The sequence below is a fragment of the Meles meles genome, chromosome 14 (genome assembly GCF_922984935.1).
Source record: "Meles meles chromosome 14, mMelMel3.1 paternal haplotype, whole genome shotgun sequence".
NCBI lineage: Eukaryota > Metazoa > Chordata > Mammalia > Carnivora > Mustelidae > Meles > Meles meles.
In genome coordinates, this window is record NC_060079.1 from 85,878,085 (window position 1) to 85,899,598 (window position 21,514).

At 57.1% G+C, this 21,514-nt stretch overlaps 1 protein-coding gene across 2 annotated transcripts in view; it reads left to right on the forward strand.

Moving 5' to 3' along the window:
* The window catches only part of TFDP1 (transcription factor Dp-1), a 42,285-nt gene extending 22,814 nt beyond the window's left edge, over positions 1-19,471 (forward strand). Inside the window, exons 4-12 of one of the 2 annotated variants that reach the window (XM_046028343.1) lie at positions 7,863-7,969; positions 10,739-10,860; positions 11,879-12,044; positions 12,314-12,460; positions 12,903-12,971; positions 14,656-14,807; positions 15,256-15,422; positions 16,184-16,262; positions 19,184-19,471. In XM_046028343.1, the coding sequence (XP_045884299.1) occupies positions 7,863-7,969; positions 10,739-10,860; positions 11,879-12,044; positions 12,314-12,460; positions 12,903-12,971; positions 14,656-14,807; positions 15,256-15,422; positions 16,184-16,262; positions 19,184-19,331 (1,157 nt within the window). In that variant the 3' untranslated portion in view covers positions 19,332-19,471. The remainder of the gene's footprint in view (positions 1-7,862; positions 7,970-10,738; positions 10,861-11,878; positions 12,045-12,313; positions 12,461-12,902; positions 12,972-14,655; positions 14,808-15,255; positions 15,423-16,183; positions 16,263-19,183) is intronic. The other variant, XM_046028344.1, reaches the window with a different exon arrangement.
* The last annotated feature ends 2,043 nt before the right edge of the window (positions 19,472-21,514 follow it).

Below are 21,514 nucleotides of genomic sequence, written 5' to 3' on the forward strand. Positions count from 1 at the left end.
GTGGTAGGGAGAGGGGCCCACCGCAGGAAGAAACGGAAGCCCTCGCTGAACCCCAGAGGATGCCCTCCCAGGGAGCGTGGAGCAGAGGCTTCAGCTTGTTCTCTCCTCCTACTGCTTGAACCCAGAGGACGACTGGAGCATGGAGTGCCGTCCCAGCCTCTGAGCCCTGCTGCTGGGTGCGCAGTGGTGACTGGCCATGGTGCCCAGCAGAGTGTGTGCCGTGCAGGCGAATGGTGAGGGCGGCGTCTACCCACCTCCGTCCCAGCGGGCATCCTGAGATGCGGTGCACCTTAGCTTGGATGGGCGGGGCCCTTCCAGGGTGCTCAGTTGGTGAGCAGCGGGCACGTGAGACGCAAGTGCCGGGAGCGGGAGAGCAGGGAGGAAGGCCCTTGCTGCCGCTCCAGGGCCTGTGGGACAGGGCAGCTCCTGCTGTCGTCTGGGCCAAGTCATGCACACCCTGGGCATGATCGGGGGACCCTTCCGGCTCTGTGAGTGTCTGTAGCGTGGTGGTCAGAATCGTAACTCTTAAGATGTTAGGTTCTCACCTGGCAGGCCAGAAGGAACTGGCATGATATATTCAGAGCACGGAACAAGAAAAACATACAGCCCAAAATACTATACCCAGCTAGACTGTCAGTGGAAATAGAAGGAGAGATAAAAAGCTTCCAGGATAAACAAAAATTAAAAGAATTTGCAAACACCAAATCAGCCCTATAGGAAGTATTGAAAGGGGTCCTCTAAGCAAAGAGAGAGCCTAAAATTAACACACCAGAAGGGAACAGAGACAATATGCAGTAACAATCGTCTGACAGGCAATGCAATGGCACTAAGTTCATACCTCTCAATAGTTACCGTGAATGTAAATGGGCTAAATGCCCCAATCTAAAGACACAGGGTGTCAGAATGGGTAAAAAAACAAGACCCATCGATATGCTGTCTGCAAGAAACTCATTTTAGACCCAAAGACACCTCCAGATTTAAAGTGAGGGGGTGGGAAACAATTTGCCATGCTAACGGACATCAAAAGAAAGCTGGGGTGGCAATCCTTATGTCAGATAATTTACGTTTAAGCCAAAGGCTATAATAAGAGATGAGGAAGGACACTTTATCATACTTAAAGGGTCTGTCCAACAAGAAGATCTAACAATTTCAAATATCTATGTCCGTAACATGGGAGCAGCCAATTATATAAACCAATTAATAACAAAATCAAAGAAACACATTGACAATAATAGTAGGGGACTTTAACACCCCCCTCACTGAAATGGACAGATCATCCAAGCAAAAGACCAACAAAGATTGAAGGCTTTAAATGACACACTGGACCAGATGGACATCACAGATCTATTCAGAACATTCCATCCCAAGGGAACAGAATACACATTCTTCTCTAGTGCACAGGGAACATTCTCCAGAATAGATCACATCCTGGGTCACAAATCAGGTCTCAACTGGTACCAAAAGATTGGGATCATTCCTTGCATATTTTCAGACCACAATGCTCTGAAGCTAGAACTCAATCACAAGAGGAAAGTTAGAAAGAACCCAAATACATGGAGGCTAAACAGCGTCCTTCTAAAGAATGAATGGGTCAACCAGGAAATTAAAAAAGAATTGAAAAAATTCATGGAAACAAATGAAAATGAAAACACAACTGTTCAAAATCTGTGGGACACAGCAAAGGCAGCCCTGACAGGAAAGTATATAGCAATACAAGACTTTTCAACAAACAAGAAAGGTCTCAAATACACAACCTAACCCTACACCTAAGGGAGCTAGAGAAAGGACAGCAAGAAGGCTAAACCTGGCAGGAGAAGAGAAATAATAAAGATCAGAGCAGAAATCAATGAAATAGAAACCAAAAGAACAGTAGAACAGATCAATGAAACTAGGAGCTGGTTCTCTGAAAGAATTAATAAGATTGATAAATCCCTGGCCAGACTTGCCAAAACGAAAAGAGAAAGGACCCAAATTAATAAAATCATGAATGAAAGAGAAGAGATCACAACCAACACCAAAGAAATACAAACATTTATAAGAACATATTATGAGCAACTATACGCCAGCAAATTTGACAATCTGGAAGAAATGGATGCATTCCTAGAGACATATAAACTACCACAACTGAACCAGGAAGAAATAGAAAACGTGAACAGACCCATAACCAGTAAGGAGATTGAAGCAGTCATCAAAAATCTCCCAGCAAAGAAGAGCCCAGGGTCAGACGGCTTCCCAGGGGAATTCTACCAAACATTTAAAGAAGAATTAACAACTATTCTCCTGAAACTGTTCCAAAAAATGGAAATGGAAGGAAAACTTCCAAACTCATTTGATGAGGCCAGCATTACCTTGATCCCAAAACCAGACAAAGACCCCACCAAAAAGGAGAATTACAGACCAATATGCTTGATGAACACAGATGCTGTCTAAAGCAATCTTTACATTTCATGCAATCCCTATCAAAATACCATCAACTTTTTTCAAAGAAATGGAATAATCCTAAAATTTATATGGAACCAAAAAAGATCTCGAATAGCCAGAGGAATGTTGAAAAAGAAAGCCAAAGTTGGTGGCATCACAATTCCGGACTTCAAGCTCTATTACAAAGCTGTCATCATCAAGACAGCATGGTACTGGCACAAAAACAGACACACAGATCAATGGAACAGAATAGAGAGCCCAGAAATGGACCTTCAACTCTATGGTCAACTAATCTTCGACAAAGCAGGAAAGAATGTCCAGTGGAAAAAAGACAGTTTCTTCAATAAATGGTGCTGGGAAAATTGAACAGCCACGTACAGAAGAATGAAACTGGACCATTTCCTTACATTACACACAAAAAGAGACTCAAAATGGATGAAAGACCTCAACGCGAGATAGGAATCATCCTTGAGGAGAAACCAGTCGGCAACCTCTTTGACCTCAGCTGCTGCAACTTCTTCCTAGAAACATCGCCAAAGGCAAGGGAAACAAGGACAGAAATGAACTATTGGGATTTCATCAAGATGGTGTGCAAAATCTTCTGCACAGCAAAGGAAACAGTTAACAAAACCAAAAGACAACTGACAGAATGGGAGAAGATATTTGTAGACGACACATCAGATAAAGGGCTAATGTCCAACATCTATAAAGAACTTATCAAACTCAACACCCAAAGAACAAACAATCCAAACAAGAAATGGGCAGAGGACATGAACAGACATTTCTGCAGAGAAGACATCCAGATGGCCAACAGACACATGAAAAAGTGCTCCACGTCACTCGGCATCAGGGAAATACAAATCAAAACCACACTGAGATCCCACCTCACACCAGTCAGAATGACTAAAATTAACAAGTCAGGAAACAACAGATGCTGGCGAGGATGCGGAGAAAGGGGAACCTCCTACACTGTTGGTGGGAATGCGAGCTGGTGCAGCCACTCTGGAAAACAGTATAGAGGTTCCTCAAAAAGTTGAAAATAGATCTACCCTACAACATGCAATCACACTACTGGGTATTTACCCTAAAGACACAAACGTAGTGATCCGAAGGGGCACGTGCAGCCCAATGTTCATAGCAGCAGTGTCCACAATAACCAAACTATGGAAAGAACCTAGATGTCCATCAACAGATGAATGGATCAAGAAGATGTGGTATATATACACAATGGAATACTATGCAGCCATCAAAAGATACGAAATCTTGCCATTTGCAATGACGTGGATGGAACTAGAGGGTATTATGCGGAGCGAAATAAGTCAGTCAGAGAAAGACAATTAGATGATTTCTCTTATATGAGGAATTGGAGAGGCAGCGTGGGGAGTCTCAGGGGGTAGGGAAGGAAAAAACGAAGCAAGATGGGATCGGGAGGGAGACAAACAATAAGAGACTCTTATAAAACAATCTCATAAATCAAACAGAGTGTTGCTGGGGGTTGGGGGGTAGGGATAGGGTGGTTGGGTAATGGACATTGGGGAGGGTATGTGCTGTTCCGTGAAATGTGTAAGCCTGATGATTCACAGACCTATACCCCGGGGCAAATAATACTTTATATGTTAATAAAAATAATTTAAAAAAAGATTTTAGGTTCTCAGAACTTAAAAGTGGTTGAAATTGTTGTCAAGAAAACATTAAACCTTTTGATTTTGTAATTTAAAATATCGTAAAACTTATAGATACTAATGGGTTGTGATTACTAATTAGAGTATGCTTATATAATGTTCTTAGGGTCCCTTTTCTGTTAGTGGTTACAGCAATTCAGACCACAAATGTCCCTAATGCATTTTGTTGCCAGGAGAGGAATCCTCCGTTTCATGATGTACTGGAAAATACTGTGTTATAGTTCCCTTAACAAGAGGCTTTAAGTACATTTTACGGTTCAAATGATCCCATTCCTTTTTTTTTCTTTTTTTAATTTTATTTATTTGACAAACAGAGATCACAAGTAGGCAGAGAGGCAGGCAGAGAGAGAGGAGGAAGCAGGCTCCCTGCTGAGCCGAGAACCCGATGCAGGGCTCGATCCCAGGACCCTGAGATCATGACCTGAGCCAATGGCAGAGGCTTCACCCACTGAGACACCCAGGTGCCCCCAAATGATCCCGTTCCTATAGTGAGTAGCTCTCTAGGCTGTGACAGTCTCGCCTGTCTCTCCTGAGTCCTGGACGTGGGCTGTGTGTGGCAGTCTTTGTCAGAAGAAGGTATTCAACATCTGTGGCCAGATTAAACCAGATGTGAAATCCCATCCTTGAGATTGACCAAAAGGGGTGTGCCTTCCTGAGTTAGCAGGTGGCAGGAACGTGGGAGAGGGACACTGGCTGCTGGGGCGTGTGCCTATGTGGGTGTGTCTGCCGGGAAGTGTGTGTGTACGCCTGTGTGCCTGTGTAAGTGCCAGGGTGTGACTGTGTGTGTGTGTCTGTGTGCATGTGTATCTCCTGGGGTGTGTGCGTGCGCGTGTGTCTGCCAGGAAGTGTGTGTGTGCGTGTGTGCCTGTATATGTGTGGGCCGTGTCTGTGTGATGTGTGTCTGCTGGGGTGTGTGCGTGTGTGTGCCTGCGGGTGTGTCTGCTGGGGTGTGTGCGTGAGTGTGTCTGCCAGGGCGTGTGTGTGCCTGCGGGTGTGTGCCCACACGTGTGCATGCGTCTGCCGCATGGCCCTCGGGATGTGCCGGGCTGGAGCCCATAATGCAGGTGGCCCCCTGGACTTGGGGACGGACTGGACGTGTGGACTCCGAGGGCCTCAGCAGGAGGAGGCTTGCCAGACTGTGCGGAGCGTCTGAGCAGCAGCCTCTGTGTTCACACAGCAGCCGGCTGTCCGGGAGGAGCGGCTCGGTAAAGGGGCCACCAGGCCTTCCTGTGCACGGGTCCCAGCACAGCGCGAGCACAGCTGCAGCCTGTCACGGTCTAGACTGCAAAGCCGGCTCCAGCGGTGCTCGTCCCTCTGGGATTCATGGGTGTGTGTGGAGAGCTGCAGAGAGCTACGCTACAGGTGGGAGCGCAACCGACCGGAGCGCGACCTGCAAGCCCTGGTGGCCGCGGGCGGGGGTGGGGTGGGTCTGGGGACGGCCAGTGAGCTCCGCTCCTCAAGGCGAAAACCGTGGCAGTCGTCGGAGCTCGTCCTGGAGCAGAGCTCGTCCCGGAGCGGGTCTGTCTGCCAACGGGTCCTCGGATTGAAGAGTTTCCCATGCAGTGAACAAGGAAGAAGCCCTCTTTGGAGGGGCGTCCAGGAAAGGGGCCGCGCCCCCGTGCGCCTCTACCTCCCAGCCCTGCTGCTGCCCAAACTGCTCTCCTCCTCGTCCCCCCAGCTGCGGGCTCTAAGCGTGTTGTCTTACAGGAGGACGTTGCTGGGGTTCCCGGAGGTTTGTGTGGGGCGGCCTTGTGGTGGACCTGCAGGTTAGCCGCAGAGACGAGGGTCCCGTCCCAGCAGCCCCTGCGCTCTGGCGTCATTTACTTGATGTGCAAAATGAGCTTTAGGGGTGCCTGGGGGGCTCAGTGGGTTAAGCCTCTGCCTTCAGCTCAGGTCATGATCTCAGGGTTCTGGGATCGAGCCCCGCATCGGGCTCTCTGCTCAGCGGGGAGCCTGCTTCCTCCTCTCTCTCTGCCTGCCTCTCTGCCTACTTGTGATCTCTGTCTGTCAGATACATAGATAAAGTCTTTTAAGAAAATGAGCTTTAAGACACAGTGTCATAAGAACCGCCTGTTGCTGGTGTTGACAGGGCATTGTTTGCAAATTTAAAAAAATAATTGAATGTTTTTTAGTGAAATCAGTTCAGTATTCCTAGAAACCTAATTACTAATCTGTCAATGAATCTGAAAAGTGGTACGTTTTAAGTCTCTGTGCAAAATAGAGTGACTTTATTTTTTGTCCTCTGAAACATCTTTTACATGTCTAAAGCAGTTGTCAAAAATTTGCTTTTGCTCCAGATACAGATCTCTGTGTTTCGAGGAAAATAAAAACCCTCAAAGCAAATATTTACAGAAAATAAATATCTTTTGGTGTCGGTTGGTAGAAATGCTCATACTTGCTGGCCAGCTGGCTTGGTGGGCGCGTGCTGTGGAGAAGTCGCCGTGTCTGCGCAGCGGTGAGACTCGGTGTGGCCCGGAGCCTGCGGTGTGTTCGCGTGTGGACGGTGAAGGACGCTGAAGGGCCGGCGGATGAGGGCGGTGTTTGCGCATTTGGAGGCCATCTCGAGGCAGAGCCTGTGAAGCGGAGGAAAGGCCATTGGTGTCTGCCGAGCTCGACGCCCCCCCGCCCCCTGCAGGGTCCCGTGCGCGGCCACAGGAGGCAGGTCCGGTCCAGGAGCAGGGAGCGCGAGGCATGGTGACTCAGGCAGGCTTTCCCCACGTCCCGTGTGGCAGTGACGTGAGCCTGGGAGCAGGTCTGCTTCTCCCCGGGGCGCACAGGCCCTTCTTGGGAAGGCACGAGCGGGGTGCACGCTGCTTGCCCTCCCCGGGCTCCGGGCACCATGGCCTGTACACACTCCCTTTTTCCTCTCTGCCTTTTGAGGCCATCAAGGCAAGGCCTTTGTTTCTATATTTTGAATTGTTATCACTTCTACTTCATTTGATTTTATGACTTAACATTAAAATAAACTATTCTACCGTTTTTGTTCAGTGTTGTATGCCCAGCACCAAGGACGGAGCAGGCGTGTAGAACTCTTAGCAGACACTTGCAGGAATGAGTATTTCTGTTCCTCAGGTGTCCTTCCTCTTTGCTTTGGGATAAGGTCACCAGTGAGTTCAGAGAGGGGGCAGTCTCCTCCCTGGCATTTCTCTTCCGAGAAACGGAGAGCGGTTCTACTTCTCAATGGAAAAGAGCGTTAGATTGCTTTAGATTTCTTCATTCTGGAGAGAGCACGGGTGTGCACAGGGGTGGGTTTGGGGAGGGGCAGAGGGGGAGAGAGAATCTCAAGCCGACTCCTCACTGGGGCTCAGTCCCACCACACGGAGGCCTGAGCGGAAACCAGGAGCTCAGCAGACTGAGCCCCGGGGAGTGTTGGATTTCTGAGCTTGTTGCGCAATACAGAAATGCTGGAGCTTTTAGGAGACTCTGATTGCCACAGTACTGTGGTATTTCCAGAGCTGCTCTCCCCAGACTCTGTGCTGCCACCAGAACATTCCGTAGGCAGGCAGCCCCCAGGGGTGCGGGGCAGGTTGGTGACATGCCTGGGCCCCCGCACCCCCGCCCCCTGGACACGGAGCACCCAGAGGGGCTGGCAGTGGATGAGCCGGTGGCTGTGGCGCGGACGCCTGTAGGCGTGTTTGCAGCTGACCCACGGCCCTACGACGGCGGTGACGCATGTCCAGTTAGAGCCGCCATCGTCCTACAGCTCCCCATTAGCCTTACTCTGGAAGGGACCTAACCTGTTGTCTCCTTGCGTTGCAGGCGTGGTGTCCTTGGTAGCTGTCCACCCCTCCACAGTGAGCGCGCTGGGGAAGCAGCTGTTGCCAAAAACGTTCGGACAGTCCAATGTCAACATTGCACAGCAAGTGGTAAGGGGCCCGGGCAGGCGGGCTCGCCGGTTCTGGACGGTGACCCACAGCTCTGGTGCGGAGGTTGGGGTGCGCGGTCTGCCCTCCGCAGGGCCCTCTTGATGTTTGCACCGCTGGGACGCGTGTGCACTCCCCTGGCTCAGGCCTGCTGCAGACACAGGCCAGGCACCGTCCCCTCCTGCTACGCGTGTCCCGCTGACCCCAAGTCTGCCCCAGAGCGTAGAGTGGTGTGGGGGTGCCCGCGTCTTGACCCTCCTCAGCGTGGGCGTTACTGCCTGGGAACAAGGCTGGGGTCCTTCCAGGGCACGTGGTGGGCGTAGGGCTCTGTAGGCCGTCGGGGCTGGGGCCAGGATACCCCTGCTGCGGCCCACCCTCTAGGAGGGGGCCGAGGTGTGTCTGTGCTCCTGGACCGCGCTGGGTGCCCCACTCCCTGACCACCTGTGGGGCTCCTTGGCTCTTCCTGGCGGAGCGCTGGTCAGATTGAAGCCGCCCCTCCTGCTGGGCCTCGAGTGGCGCTGCGAGGGGGATGTTGGCTGCCCAGGCTGTGCTCTGACCTGAGCTCCCCCTTCTGGGTGAGCACCCGGGGCAACCGTGACTGCCCGCCGTGACGTCCCCGTCACGGGGTGTGACTGTTTTTCCCAGCAGAGTTGCTGGGATGGTTTTCAGAGCAACGTTGTGTTAGAGTCACACCATATTTGGCTCATCCAGCTTTTTAGTAAACATCTTTTTGATAAAGTTAAATATTTCGTTCTTTGTTTTATTCGGCAATGTGTTATTTTAGCTGCTGTGTGTCGTAGCAGCGTTAGCTCGGGGGTGCCTCCGCAGTCGTAGGACCGCTCTGCCGGATGGCTGTAAGTGCAGGGAGGAGCGTCAACACGCAGGTGTGTCTCTTGGCGCCTTTAACTCGGTCAGCCCGAAAGTCACGTCCCTGGGCTGAGTCCGCTTGTTTGGGGGCAGCTGGTGTCGGCGGCGCCTCCCGCGCAGGCCCCACGCCGAGAGCTGCGGCTCACACGTCGCCGTGTCTGTCGACCTCGCCCGCCAGAGGGCTGAGGACAGAAGGACTGGCGCGTCGTGACCTCGGGGGGCGTGTGAGCTTGGCTTGCGCTCGTGAGGGGCTTTAGCCCCGGTCCAGGGAGTCGGTGCCCACGAGCACGGTGCCCAGGAGCGCGGTTAGGATGGGGGAGGAGAGGAGAGAGAACAGTTCCCTGTCATCCAAGGAGCACTTACGGAGCGCTGCTGTGTGCCTGGCCCCCTGACCTTGCTTTTCCTGTGGACCAGTTGCGCAGACAGGGGCAGCTTAGGGAGAGAACGAGAGCGCGGGTGTGGGCTGTGGGGGTAGGCCGCATGTCAGGCAGCCTTCTGGAGACCCTCCTGCCTGCCTGCGTGGGTGCTGGTGTCCTAAAGCCACTCCCCCGGGAACGGCACGAACCCAGTCCCTGTGAAACGTGTTTAGTAAATGCCAGACTGACCGGTTTCCACGTGTCCCTGACCCTAATGTGCCTTTTCCACGGTGAGCCCAGGCCCCGGAACGCACGTCCCCGTTGAGCGGAAATGGAAGGTTCGGGCAGTGTGTCTTCTCCCTGGGGACCTGTTCGCTTTCTGTCGTCTTTTTCCGGAAAGCTTACTATTGACTTCGTGGCTTTTCAGTGAATGAGGGTGACGCAGTTTGGAAAACTCTGTGATGAAACTTTGATCGTTGGAAATGTGAACTGAAAGAATGAAATTGAGAGTTTTCTTTCTGTGGTTTGTGGTCATTGGCCCTGACCGGTGGCCTGACCTAGGACCAAGTGCTGGTCCGCTGTCCCCTGGCCATAGGAGGCAGCTCACTCATGCTGCTGAGGAGGGGCCCTGGGCACGGCCAGTCCCTGAAGCTGTGTCCCGTCCCCGGGAAGGGCTGTCCCAGCACCTGGTGCCCAATGGTGGCTCACTGGGGCACATGGCTGTGCGGAACCTGGGAAGTCACGTTTCTGAGCCGATTCCTGGATCAGCTTTTTGGTGGGGCGGAGTCATGTATGGGATCTGAGGACGCTGAGGTTTGACTTGACGGTACACGGCAGCGTCTCTGTGTCCCTCGCGGGCTGCATTTAATGGCACCAAATTCTGAGTCCTTGTTGAAAACAAACGAGGCTCTCCCTTCCTTGGGTGACGAGATGGTACGGTGTGGGTCTCGCTGCCGTCCCCAGAGCTGCCTGCCCTGGCGTGTGGGTCTGTTGCTGCGGTGCTCATCGCCCCCGTGCTGCCCTGTCCAAGGTGCTGGGTCCCCGCGCAGCCGCATTGGGACGAGGCCCCCACATGCAGGTGGACTGATGGGCACCGCGAGTTCGGGGACGTTTTCCTTTTTGTATTTTGGCGTTTAGCACGCCCGGGGGAGAGGATGTCATCCCTGTCCGCACACTGAATGGAAGGGAGAGTAAACTCGGGCGAGGGGAACAGTGGGAACGTGCCCCGCGGCTGGCTTTGCGGGCCCCTCCTCCAACCACAGCCTCCCCAGGGGTCGCCGTCCGGCGGGCTCGCCGGGGTGGGACGGTTCCTGGTGCTTCTGTTGGACCCGGGGAGACCCCGGGAGCCGGTGAGGGAAACGGCTCGTGCCGCGCAGAAGTGCCGCTCGCCGGCGTCTGGCGCTCGGTGTGGGCCGTGTGCTCGCGCGGCCGTGATCTCGCGGTGGCCGTGGCTGGCGGAGCTCGGCAGTGCCGTGGAGGATGGGAAGCGGTGAAACGGCGCACGCGGGAGATGTCTCATTGTGTTCTGAATTGTGTCTTTTGACTGTAGGTGATTGGTACGCCTCAGAGACCTGCCGCGCCCAACACTCTGGTGGTAGGAAGCCCTCACACCCCTAACACTCACTTTGTCTCACAGAACCAGCCTTCAGACCCCTCACCTTGGTCTGCCGGGTGAGCACATCGCCTAGAACCATGACCCCGGCTCCCCGGGCCCCGCGGGCCGGCCGTCGCGCCCGCAGTAGACGGCGTCAGGGCGCACTTCTCCTCGCACAGGAGAAGCCTGGCTGCAGGGGAGCCGCTCCCGCGGTCCGGGGGTGGCGGCACTGTGAGGGGGGCGGCTTGCGGTGGAGGAGGCGGCGGAAGCTGGCTTCTCAGCACTGCGGTGACTGGCGCTTTTTCCGTTGTCTGCGCTGGAAAGTAGCGTCCAGGGGACCGTGTGCACGTGTGACTTCCCCCGCGGCAGCTCTGGCTGCCGGTCCTTGGGCGACACCGTGGGAGGGTCCCACCACACGGTCACCTGGACCCTGTCTTCCCTGTAAAGCAGCCTCGTGAGAAAACGATTGTACTCGGAGGTCAGCTCTGTGACTTTCCTTGAGAACGAAAACAAAGCTTTTTGGACTTATGTCTGTATTGGTTCTAAAGCAAAAATCGTGATTTCCCGAGTCATTGTGAGAAACTCAGAGCCACCCTTTCCTTGACGTGGCGCCTTAAAAAGTTGAGTCGTTGGGTTTCCCGTGCTCTGAGGCTCCCTGCGGTCTTCAGGGTCGGGTGCCCACTGCCACGTGGCCGTCACGGTCTCCACACCACCTTGGCTCATGGCCCGCTCAAATTTTTCGTAAAAGTTCTTAAATTTGCGGTAAAATTTCCATAGTTCCTATGTCCACGGACATCGTTTAAGAAGCAGCGTTGGTGTATCAGGACGCGGTAGATACGCGCTGGCGGCTCCTGCCCTTCTGGGCGAGGCCCCATGTTTGCTGGGAGCGGACGCAGATCGGAGGCCTGGCCACTTAACGTTGGTGTCTTGGCCCCATGGCTGCACCCAGTGCGCTCTACAGACGAGCTGGGTCCCCGGGGCTGCGCGTGGGGTCTCGGCCCGTGCCCAGCTTGCTAGCCTTGTGGGTGAACGTGTGTCCCCCGGGGCCGGCGCGAGGGGTGCTGAGGGCACTGCTGTTCCTTTGTGTCTCCGAAGGAAGCGGCACAGGAAGGGGGAGAAGAACGGGAAGGGCCTGCGGCACTTCTCCATGAAGGTGTGCGAGAAGGTGCAGAGGAAGGGGACCACGTCCTACAACGAGGTGGCCGACGAGCTGGTCGCGGAGTTCAGTGCCGCCGACAACCACATCCTACCAAACGAGTCCGTGAGTATGTGCCGCGCGGCGGGGACGCACCCTGGTGCCGTACGGCCCATGGGTTTCTCTGAAACAACTGGAGACGCACAGTTCAGAGAACGATCTGAAAGTCTCCGGACCTGTTCGCGGCACGACACCTTATCCTCCCAGATGGGGTCGTGTGCGGGGCCTGGCTCCTGGCAGGCCGGCTCCTGGGCGCAGCTCCCTCTTCCTCGGGCTCAGTGGGGAGGCGCTGGGAGCGTCCCGGACGGCGTAGAAAGCTCATGCTCCGTCCCCAGCAGGCTTACGACCAGAAGAACATAAGACGGCGAGTCTATGATGCCTTAAACGTGCTGATGGCCATGAACATCATCTCGAAGGAGAAGAAGGAGATCAGGTGGATCGGCCTGCCCACCAACTCGGCTCAGGAGTGCCAGAATTTAGAGGTGATGCGCCCCTCTACGTTTGCCCCAGAGCCGGTGTGTGTCCCGAGGGTGCCTGCTCAGGGTCTGGTGTGTGTGTGCCTGGCCCGGATCAGGCTCTGCCGCTTGCCCGCCGGACGCTGGTATGCCGCCCGTCCAGCCTGCCTGCACTCTGCGGGCACCGATGAGGCGTCTGGCCCAGCCGTGGGCAGCAGACCCCAGCGTAGGGAAATCCTGAATCCTGGCTGGTGGGATTCGAGTTTTATAGCGTCGTGTCCAGAAGACGGGAGAAGGTGGCGCAGAGTCACCAGTGAGAGACAGGAGAAACCCTGTGGGTCCCGTCCCCGTGCCTGGTCGGCTCTAGGTCTCCTGTTTCCTCTCGTTAGATTGGGGCGAAGGGTTCCGCGAGCTCATCCCCAGGGGGTGCTGGTGGCTGTGGCATGACGCCGCTGTCTTTGTTTTGAAGGTGGAGAGGCAGAGGCGGCTGGAAAGGATCAAGCAGAAGCAGTCCCAGCTTCAGGAGCTCATCCTGCAGGTACGGGCGCTGCTCCCGCCGGTCTGGCCCCGTCCCGCTGCCACGGTGTCCCCTGTGCCCCTTGATCTGATGCCCGGACGCGTCAGAAGGCCCCAAGCAGCGTGCTGGCGCCGTGTTCCGCACTGCTGTGTGTGCGGACGGAGGGCGCATCCACACGGCCCTTCTCCGCGTGTTGTCCTAGCTGTTGGGTGTTACCATTGTTCCCCTCTTACGGCCCCTCTCCACGAGCTGTCCTGGAGCCCAGGCGTAGGGCTCAGCACTGTCTGCGGCCTGGGCGCGTGTCCGCCGTAGACGGTCGCTGCATTGAGAGCTCGAATGCGATTTCACACGCGCCCGCTGAGCTTCTGTGTGGCGCTGTAGACGCCGACAGAGAGTGCGCGTGCACGGTAAGCCCACGGGCCGCGTGTGAGCTGCTTGTCAAAGTCTAAATGGTGGGAGGGACGCGGCTCGAAGGCCGCGGCCGGAGGTTCCTGGGGCAGGAATGCGGCGCATTCTGAGGACCAGACCCCAGACCAGGGTGTGGGTGGCAGCTGTGGGGCAGAGGCAGGCGTGCGTGGCCGATGGGCCCGTGTCTCCGTGCCCTGCACCTGCAGAGGACGTCCCCAAGTACGGGCGTCTTCCCTGCGGGGATCTGGAGACGCCCGTTCAGGGCTGGAAGCAAAAACACAGATGTGCACCAGGAGCTCACTGCGGGGCATGGGCAGTCCCTGGCCTGAGGCTGTGCGGTGCTGGGGCCGTCTGGCCGGGGCCTGGGGTTGGAGTCAGGCGCCGTGGAAGTGGCTGGCCAAGAAAGGGAGCGCGGCTTGGCAGCAGTTTATTGAAGTGCCTGTGGCGGGAGCATGGGGGAGCCCTGGGACGCGGGGGGACGTGCAGCAGGGTCTGAGGACAGGCTGAGTGACTGGCGTCAGAAGATAAAGGCGAGGGGCTTGGGACACGTGCTGGCTCGGCACCCCCGGGCCACAGTGGAGGGTGTGGGTCTTGCCTCGCTGGGTGCGCTCAGCCCGGGGCACCGCGGCCAGCCCCTGTGCCCTAGCGGAGGCTTCGGGGCAGGCAGCGCTCCAGCGGGTGGAAGCAGCCTCGGGCTCGAGGGCGCAAGAGAGGAGTGAGCACACGTCGCCGGGCTGCGGTCCCTCTTTCTTCCGCTCAGTTCTCTGCGGCAGCTGTAGCACACGGAGCTACTTGAAACAAGCCTCACGTTCCCCCGCAGGGCACGGTGCCGGGGGGCCAGCTGCGGTGGGAGGGGCGCTTTCTGGCTTTACCGCAGGGGAGTTCGCGTGCAGGTGCGAAGTGTGAAGGCTTTCCCCAGGGAGAGCGCCGTGCTGGCGGGCCTGCTGCCGGCGGGTGCTCTGGGAGGTACCGGGTGCTCCACCGAATGTCCACCTTCTTGGGTGCAGAAGGGGCAGGAGGACGGTGGCCTCCAGCACAGATGCTCTTCTCGTGACCCTCCTGGGAGAGGTTTCTGTCCTATGGGCGTGAGCACCTGCCTCCAGCCTCCATTCCCCTCGGAGTGTTTGGTGTTCGGGTGCGCTCGCTCCCTCCCCCGGCGGATCGCTCTGAGCTCTCAGGGGGCCTGACCCCTGTTGCTGTCCTGTGGGGTTGGGCAGGGTCGTCAGGGACGCCCATGGACAAGGCTTTAGGTTGCTGGCAGCTGGTGTGACTAGCCTGCTGGTGGCTCTTTTTTTAGCAAATCGCCTTCAAGAATCTGGTGCAGAGGAACCGCCAGGCGGAGCAGCAGGCCAGCCGGCCGCCCCCTCCCAACTCTGTCATCCACCTGCCTTTCATCATCGTCAACACCAGCAAGAAGACCGTCATCGACTGTAGCATTTCCAATGACAAGTAGGTCCCGTGACAGGTGCCACCCCCCGCCCAGGGTCCCAGCTGAGCCTCAGGTTGGTGGCACGTCCGCTCGTCTCGTCACAGAAGCATCTGACTTGTCGTTACTCGGCACCTGGCATGACAAAGTTACAGACTTCTTTCTCACATCCCTGGCTTCGTGTCTGTCTTGTGAAAGGAAGACCCGGGATCCGTCAGGGTTGCTACTGGCACGGCCGTCACACCCTTGTGCAGAGAGTGGCCGGCGTTCTGTGCCGGCCGGGGGTGCAGGCAGGCTGTCCCACACGCGGGGACTCTGTGACGCTCTAGCGCTTCCGAGCGGATGGGTTTGGAGGACGTGGGTAAAGAGGGGGTCTGAGGGAGGTTGGTGAGTGGGGCGTCTCTGCTTGGGGCGCTGTGCTGCGATGAACACGGCCAGTGATGCCTTTTCTGACGGTGACTTTGCCCCCAGGTTCGAGTATCTATTCAACTTTGACAACACGTTTGAGATCCACGACGACATAGAGGTCCTGAAGCGGATGGGGATGGCCTGCGGGCTGGAGTCCGGAAGCTGCTCTGCGGAGGACCTGAAGATTGCGAGAAGCTTGGTGCCGAAAGCGCTGGAACCTTACGTGACAGGTCTGTTGCCTGCGGTTCTTGGTGGCCGTGGGGCCGGACCTCCAGTCTGGACGCGCGGCCCGCCTTTGCCGAGGCCGAATTCGCACTCGACACCAGAAGCGGGGACAGTTGGATTTGGGGGGCAGGCCGCGCGTGGGGACCGTGGTGCATAGAGGCCACCGTGGTGTTTTGGGGGTCGTTGGCCTCCGTAGCCAGGGAGCCCAGACAGGACTCCGAGGAGTGAGGCGCTCGGCCTCCTCCTGACACGGGGAGAGGAGTTTGCTCGGGAGCCGGGGGTGGGGGGGACTCCTGTGCTGTGCGGCGGGGTCAGGGCCACAGAGGGCAGGTGCTTTGTGGTGAGGAAGCTGCTGGCCCTGCCCCACTTTGTGGTGTGGGTGCCCCCCCCCACAGAGCCGCTGGGCTGGACCAGACCGCACCAGCTCCCAGCCCGCACCACAGAGGCCGCAGACTCTGGCCGTCTCCGGTGTGTGCCGTCTCCGGTGTGTGCCGTGCTCCTGGTGCGTGCCGTGCTCCTGGTGCTGTCTCCCGGGACGTCAGGGTCCTCCTGCCCTCGCCTCACTTTCCACTTTCTGACCGTGTCCGTTCTGCGGCATAGTTGCGTGGTCATGGGTGATCATGTACAGGAAGGTCTGGGTGCCTTCTTGGGAGGACGGCCTGTGTCCCTGCAGAGAAACCACCAGCGGGCCCGCGGTCTGGCCCGGACCCGCCTCGTGGCAGCTTGAGCCTCTCTTGTGACCTTTGCTTTGTTTTCCTCTCTTCAGAGATGGCTCAGGGATCCATTGGAGGGGTGTTCGTCACATCATCGGTGTCGACCTCAAATGGCACGCGGCTTTCTGCCAGGTGACTGCGGCCGTGGGCGAGCGTGTGGGCAGAGCCCTGCTGTCCTGCAGACAGTCCGTCCTCCTCCACGGCTCCCGCTGGCTCCCGGCGCGAGGGTGGGACCCCACGCTGGCCTTGCTGTTGGTGTCGGCCACGCCCGGCAGGGCTCCTCTAGGGCTGTGTGCCCCGAAGGCCCACTGTAGCCTGTACCCTGGGTGACCCACACCTCTTTCTCATGGTTTCTTCCCCCTGAAACTTCAAGTGACACGGGACTGACTTTTTACAAAGTAGCGTGTACTGGCGGGGCCCAAAGTGCCTGAGCCCCTGGAGGCAGCCCGAGGGCCGGGGTTTCTTCATCTGTTTCCCGTTCCTGCTTAACACACTTGAGGTCACACTATGCATAAAGCTGTATTCTCTGCTTTGGTTTTTTGTTTTTTTAAAGATTTGATTTATTTGAGCGAGAGAGAGAGAGCATGAGCTGGGGAGGGAGAGCAGCAGAGGGAGAAGCAGACTCCCGGCTGAGCAGGGCGCCTGAGCGGGATCCATCCTGAGACCCGGGGACCCTGGGACCGGGGACCCTGGGACCATGACCTGAGCCGAAGGCAGACGCCTCGCCGACTGGGCCACCAGGAGCTGCTTTTATCCTCTTTACTGTTTATTGGATGTATGTTTTCTGTGTTTCTGAAGGGGGGTGTGTGTGTGTGTGAGCCTTCGATCTGGCTGTCCCACAAAGCAGAATTGTATCGTCTCTGGGTATTTATCTTAGGTTTTTTAAAAGATGAGTATAAGACGATTTCTGTATTAAGTATTGACAAAACTGGTTTTATTAGCTTTCACGTCAGGTCATAGTATATGTGTTATCTTATGTCACTCTAGTTGTTAATAGATGCTTAATTTCTTAGAATATGAGATGGATGAGCGGTTGTAGGTTCAACAAAATGGACGGCTATGCTAGCGGGTGGCGTGGTGCGCCGTGGCCAGCTCGCGCTCCAGGGTTCTGGGACGTGGACGAGGCTCCCGGCCTGTGCTGCCAGATGGTCTGGCCGTGGGGTCGTCCCTGAAGTCTTTTGGGGGGTGTCTGGCCTGAGACCAGCTCCGTTTTTCCGGGTAGCCCTCCAGCTGTGCGTGCACGGCGTCAGTCTACGGCGCTGAGCGCTGGGTGTTCCCAGAGGCGCAATTCGGGTATTGACTCAAATTTTGGAGGCTCACTCCCGGTTTGTAACGAGGCGAGTAAATTCACCACCGTTTCAGAAGAAAAATCAGTTCAGAGACTGGCATTATTTTGTGAAGACAATAATTTCTTGGGCAGTTTGGTATTTCCTGCTCAGGAGAGGGGATGCAGTTTGAAGCGGCTTTATGGCCGAATTTTTTACCCTTTCTGATTTTCTTGCCAGGCTGGATTTCACAGACGTGTAGTTCCTTTTCAAGATCCGAATATTGAACAGCGTTTATTGTACGATGTTCCTAAACGCTAAAAGGCATTAAGAGATATACGTATGGTTGCATGTTAAAGAAAAGTGTTTCTTGGCGCCCCAGCTCCGGCCTGCGGCAGGTGTGGGTGCCGTCCACCTGGGGCTCCCCTCTGCGTTGCCCAGTGAGAGCTGTGCCCGGTAGCCCCCGCCCCAGACTCCCTCTCTCTCGAGTGTAGAGTAGCCATGTCTCCCAGGCGGTGCTGCCCTTCTGGGTCTGCCCTGTCGAGGCGGTGGCTGGGCCCGTCCAGTGGAGTAGTAGAGCCTGAGGCTTCTCCCGGGGGACCCCGAGCCCTGTGTGCCTGTGGGAGGGGCTGCCTGGAGGCTGGCGGTCTCTGTTGAGCTTTCAGTTCTAGACTCCCATCCCTTTAACATACGATGTTTCTTAGAACACGTTTTCTTGCTGCTCAAACACGGAGAAATCCCTGTGACTTCTGATGACAGCGCTGTGAGCGGGTCACACACGGGTCACGTGTGCACTTCGTGGGTGTGGGCTGTCGGCCCCGGGGCCCCAGGACGGTGTCTGACGGTCAGTGTCTGGGCCGCTCTGCCAGGTGCCGGGAGGTACCTGAACCCAGAGGTCTTTCCTCAGGATCCCGGCCGAGAATCTCTCTGTTGTAGGCCAGGGCCTTGCCTGAGGCGCTGTTGGCACTGGGTCGGGATGGCTATCGTGCACGAGGCAGCCTGGGGCTCGGATGCCAGTCGGCCCCCGTCGTGATAGCAGAGATGGTTAGATGTCCCCTGTTGAGACTCCCAGGGGCACAGTGGCAACATCGACAGGTTCCAGACGCCCGTCCAAGGACCAGCGTGTAGGGCTGAGTAGCCCTGCTTCCCAGAGGCACCGGCCCTGCAGCCCTGCCCCCCGCACCCCTGGGCTCTGCCCTGCCAGCCCCGCTGCCTTTTAGCGAGAGCCGTTTCCTGGGCTGGTGGACAGCTGTGGGCTCCTCACAGAGCGTCTGGGGGAGACTCACCTGTCACAGCTCAGCCTCCTGGGCTCGGCACTGGCACCAGGGGAGCGGAGGGTGGTGCCGGGGTGTGGCCGGCGCGTGTGTGCACAGCGCATCACGCAGCCACACGCACAGACCCCGCACCTGCACGCACACACAGACCCAGCACACGCACCGCGTGCACACACGTGCCCTCGCATACGTGCCTGCGCGCCTCGCTGGGTGCTTCCCACATGCTGCCGGCTGGGAGCCTTGCCTTGGAGGATTCCCTGTCCTTTCCCGGGGCCCCTTTTTCCTAAGCTGCCCTCCCCGCCCGGAGATCCAGGGGTCACCAGTACACAGCCTGGAAGAAGGAGCTGTGTTCTCCAGCTTTGGCGTGTGGGGTTTTGTGGGTGACATGATCACCAAGCCCATGGCGGCCGGTGTTGCCTCAGTTCTGTGCCGCGGAGGCTGGGCTCGGGGTGCCGGGTGCGGACGTGGGGCTCCCTGCGCTGCCTGACCGCCTTGTCTCGCCTCGTCCTCACAGTGACCTGACCAACGGTGCGGACGGCATGCTGGCCACGAGCTCCAGCGGGTCCCAGTACAGCGGATCCCGGGTGGAGACCCCCGTGTCCTACGTCGGGGAGGACGAGGAGGAGGACGACGACTTCAATGAGAACGAGGAGGAGGACTGACGCCTGCCCGAGGCCCGCCCTCGCGGTCTGCGTCGGGAGCGCTGGTTTCGGGAGTGGCTGCTTCTGCTGTGGGTGTTTGTTTCTCTCTGGCCTCCTCCCCGGAACCCGGCGGCGAGCTGCTGACCGGCCCCGCGGCTCCGGCGAGCAGGCGAGGGCCGTGTCCCGCGGGGTCTCGGGGTGAGCAGTGGGGTGTCTCCACGCCAGCGGCCGCGCGGGCCCTTCCTCACTGTCTAGGGTTGTGTCTCCATTGTCTGTCCTCATCCAGCCTGCCCTTTGCTCCCCGTCCTTGCCGAGCATGCCGAAGCACTGGTGTGCCAATCGGGTCGCCGTGTGGCTGCCGCGTGTCTGCCGGGGCGTGCGACCCCTGCCGATGCCGGCCCGTCCTGGGGCGTCGGGGCCCTGGTGCTCGGCGGCTCTGCTTTTCCTCGTTCAGCGCCGTCAGCTGTTTCGTGACTATTTCCCTTAAATTATATTGACTGTGATTCCGTCCGGTTCATACTTTTCTCTACGTTGAGCAAATCGCGAAGTTCTGTTTCTGTTTTTGTTCGTTCGGTCAGAGTCTCCTGCCGTGCTGGTGCGGCGGTGACCGCGGCGGGAGGCCGCCTGATTTCTCCCAGGCGGGCGTAACTCTGGGGTCGCTGTTCACAGGCCTGCACGTCTGTCATCGAGGACACGAACGGAAACAAACGTCGTCGTAGTTTCGTGAGCACCTCCTGTAATCTGTGAAGTCGAATTAAACAGAGAGAACGTTCTAACAGTTTTTTAACTCCGAATTTGTCAATCATTTTTAATAGTTCTTTTTTTATAAGAAGAAAAAGGAATTTCAGGACAGGCAGTAGTCCCTTTTAAAATTTATTCACAAAGACCCATTAACCGCACCGTTGCCGTCAGCTGCCTGTCCTAAACAGTAGTCTTTTTACTGAAACACAAATAAACTTTTCTGTAATATTTTATGGAATATAAAGAGACTTTAATTGTTGGACTTGTTTGACTCGGCACTGTTAGTTTTTATTAATAAAACGCGCATGGGCATTTTAAACACGGTCTCTGCTCCTCTAATTCCAGACTCTTGTCCACAAGTCACTCTGTTGGTCTTGCTTCTCGCCGGGCGAGGGCAGGCGGCCGGGCCGGACAGGGGCCCTCGGGCACGGCCCCGCGTCCCTCCTGGGTCCTCGCAGTTGAGACAGGGTCGGGGGTTCGGCTTTCAGGAGCGAGATCGCACGGGGAGGAAAGATCGCATGGTGGGGGACGTCGCCTGCGCGGGGGCGTCCGCAGTGCGTGCAGCAACGGTCGTGACCTCCCTCCGCCATCGAGGGCCGCAGGAGCTGGAGGCTGGTGGCCCGGCGGTTCCGTGCTCACCGGGTGCCCCGTGCCCGCAGGCCCGAGGTTGCCTCCCTGTGGGACCCGCGGACCTGGCGTGGGCGGGGGCCGCTCGTAGAGGACGCGTGTCCTCGGGGTCCGACAGGCCCCCACCCTCAGCTGTGTGGGGCTGTGTCGCTCTCTGGGCGGTGATACTGCGTCTGGTGCTTGCGTGGGGTCAGGGCGCCAGGTCGCGCGGTGGCTGGGGTGGGGGCGCTGCTGGAGAGCGGGTCGGTATGATGGGACGCGCTCGTTCCGGGCTTTGGTGCGGGGCCTGGAGCGAGCCGCCCGTGCGTCCCTGGGTGTTGGAGGGCGTGCTCGTGTGCGTGGCTTCCTGTGGGGCCGGCTGCTGCCCTTTCGCCCCCTGCTCACCTGCTGCAGGTGGTGCTCCCGCCCCGCCCCGCTGCGGCCTCGTCAGAATTTCCCTGACTGGGACCGGGGTGGGGGGGGTGGGGAACTTGAAGATTTCTAAAAAGAAAGTGATTTTGTTGTAAAGTTTTCTCCTTATCAGAAAAGACATGATTGTTTTACGTAGAGGAAGAGTGACTTTAATGTTTTATTTTTACAGTTTAGGAATTCCGTTCCGTAAGAGCAAACCTCCGGACGCCCGTTCTCGTAAATCTTATCCTCTGGGAGCGTGCGCCGTTCCCGCGCCGACGCGGTGCCGGGACAGCGGTGAGGAACGTGCCGTCTGCCGAAGCCGTCCTCAGGGCCCGGTGGTCGGGCAGCCGCTGCCTCGCAGTTACCACGTTGGCCCGGGTTGTCCCCGCAGCTCCGGATTCGGGTCGAAGGGAGAAGGAGGACGCGAGAGGCCACTGACTGCC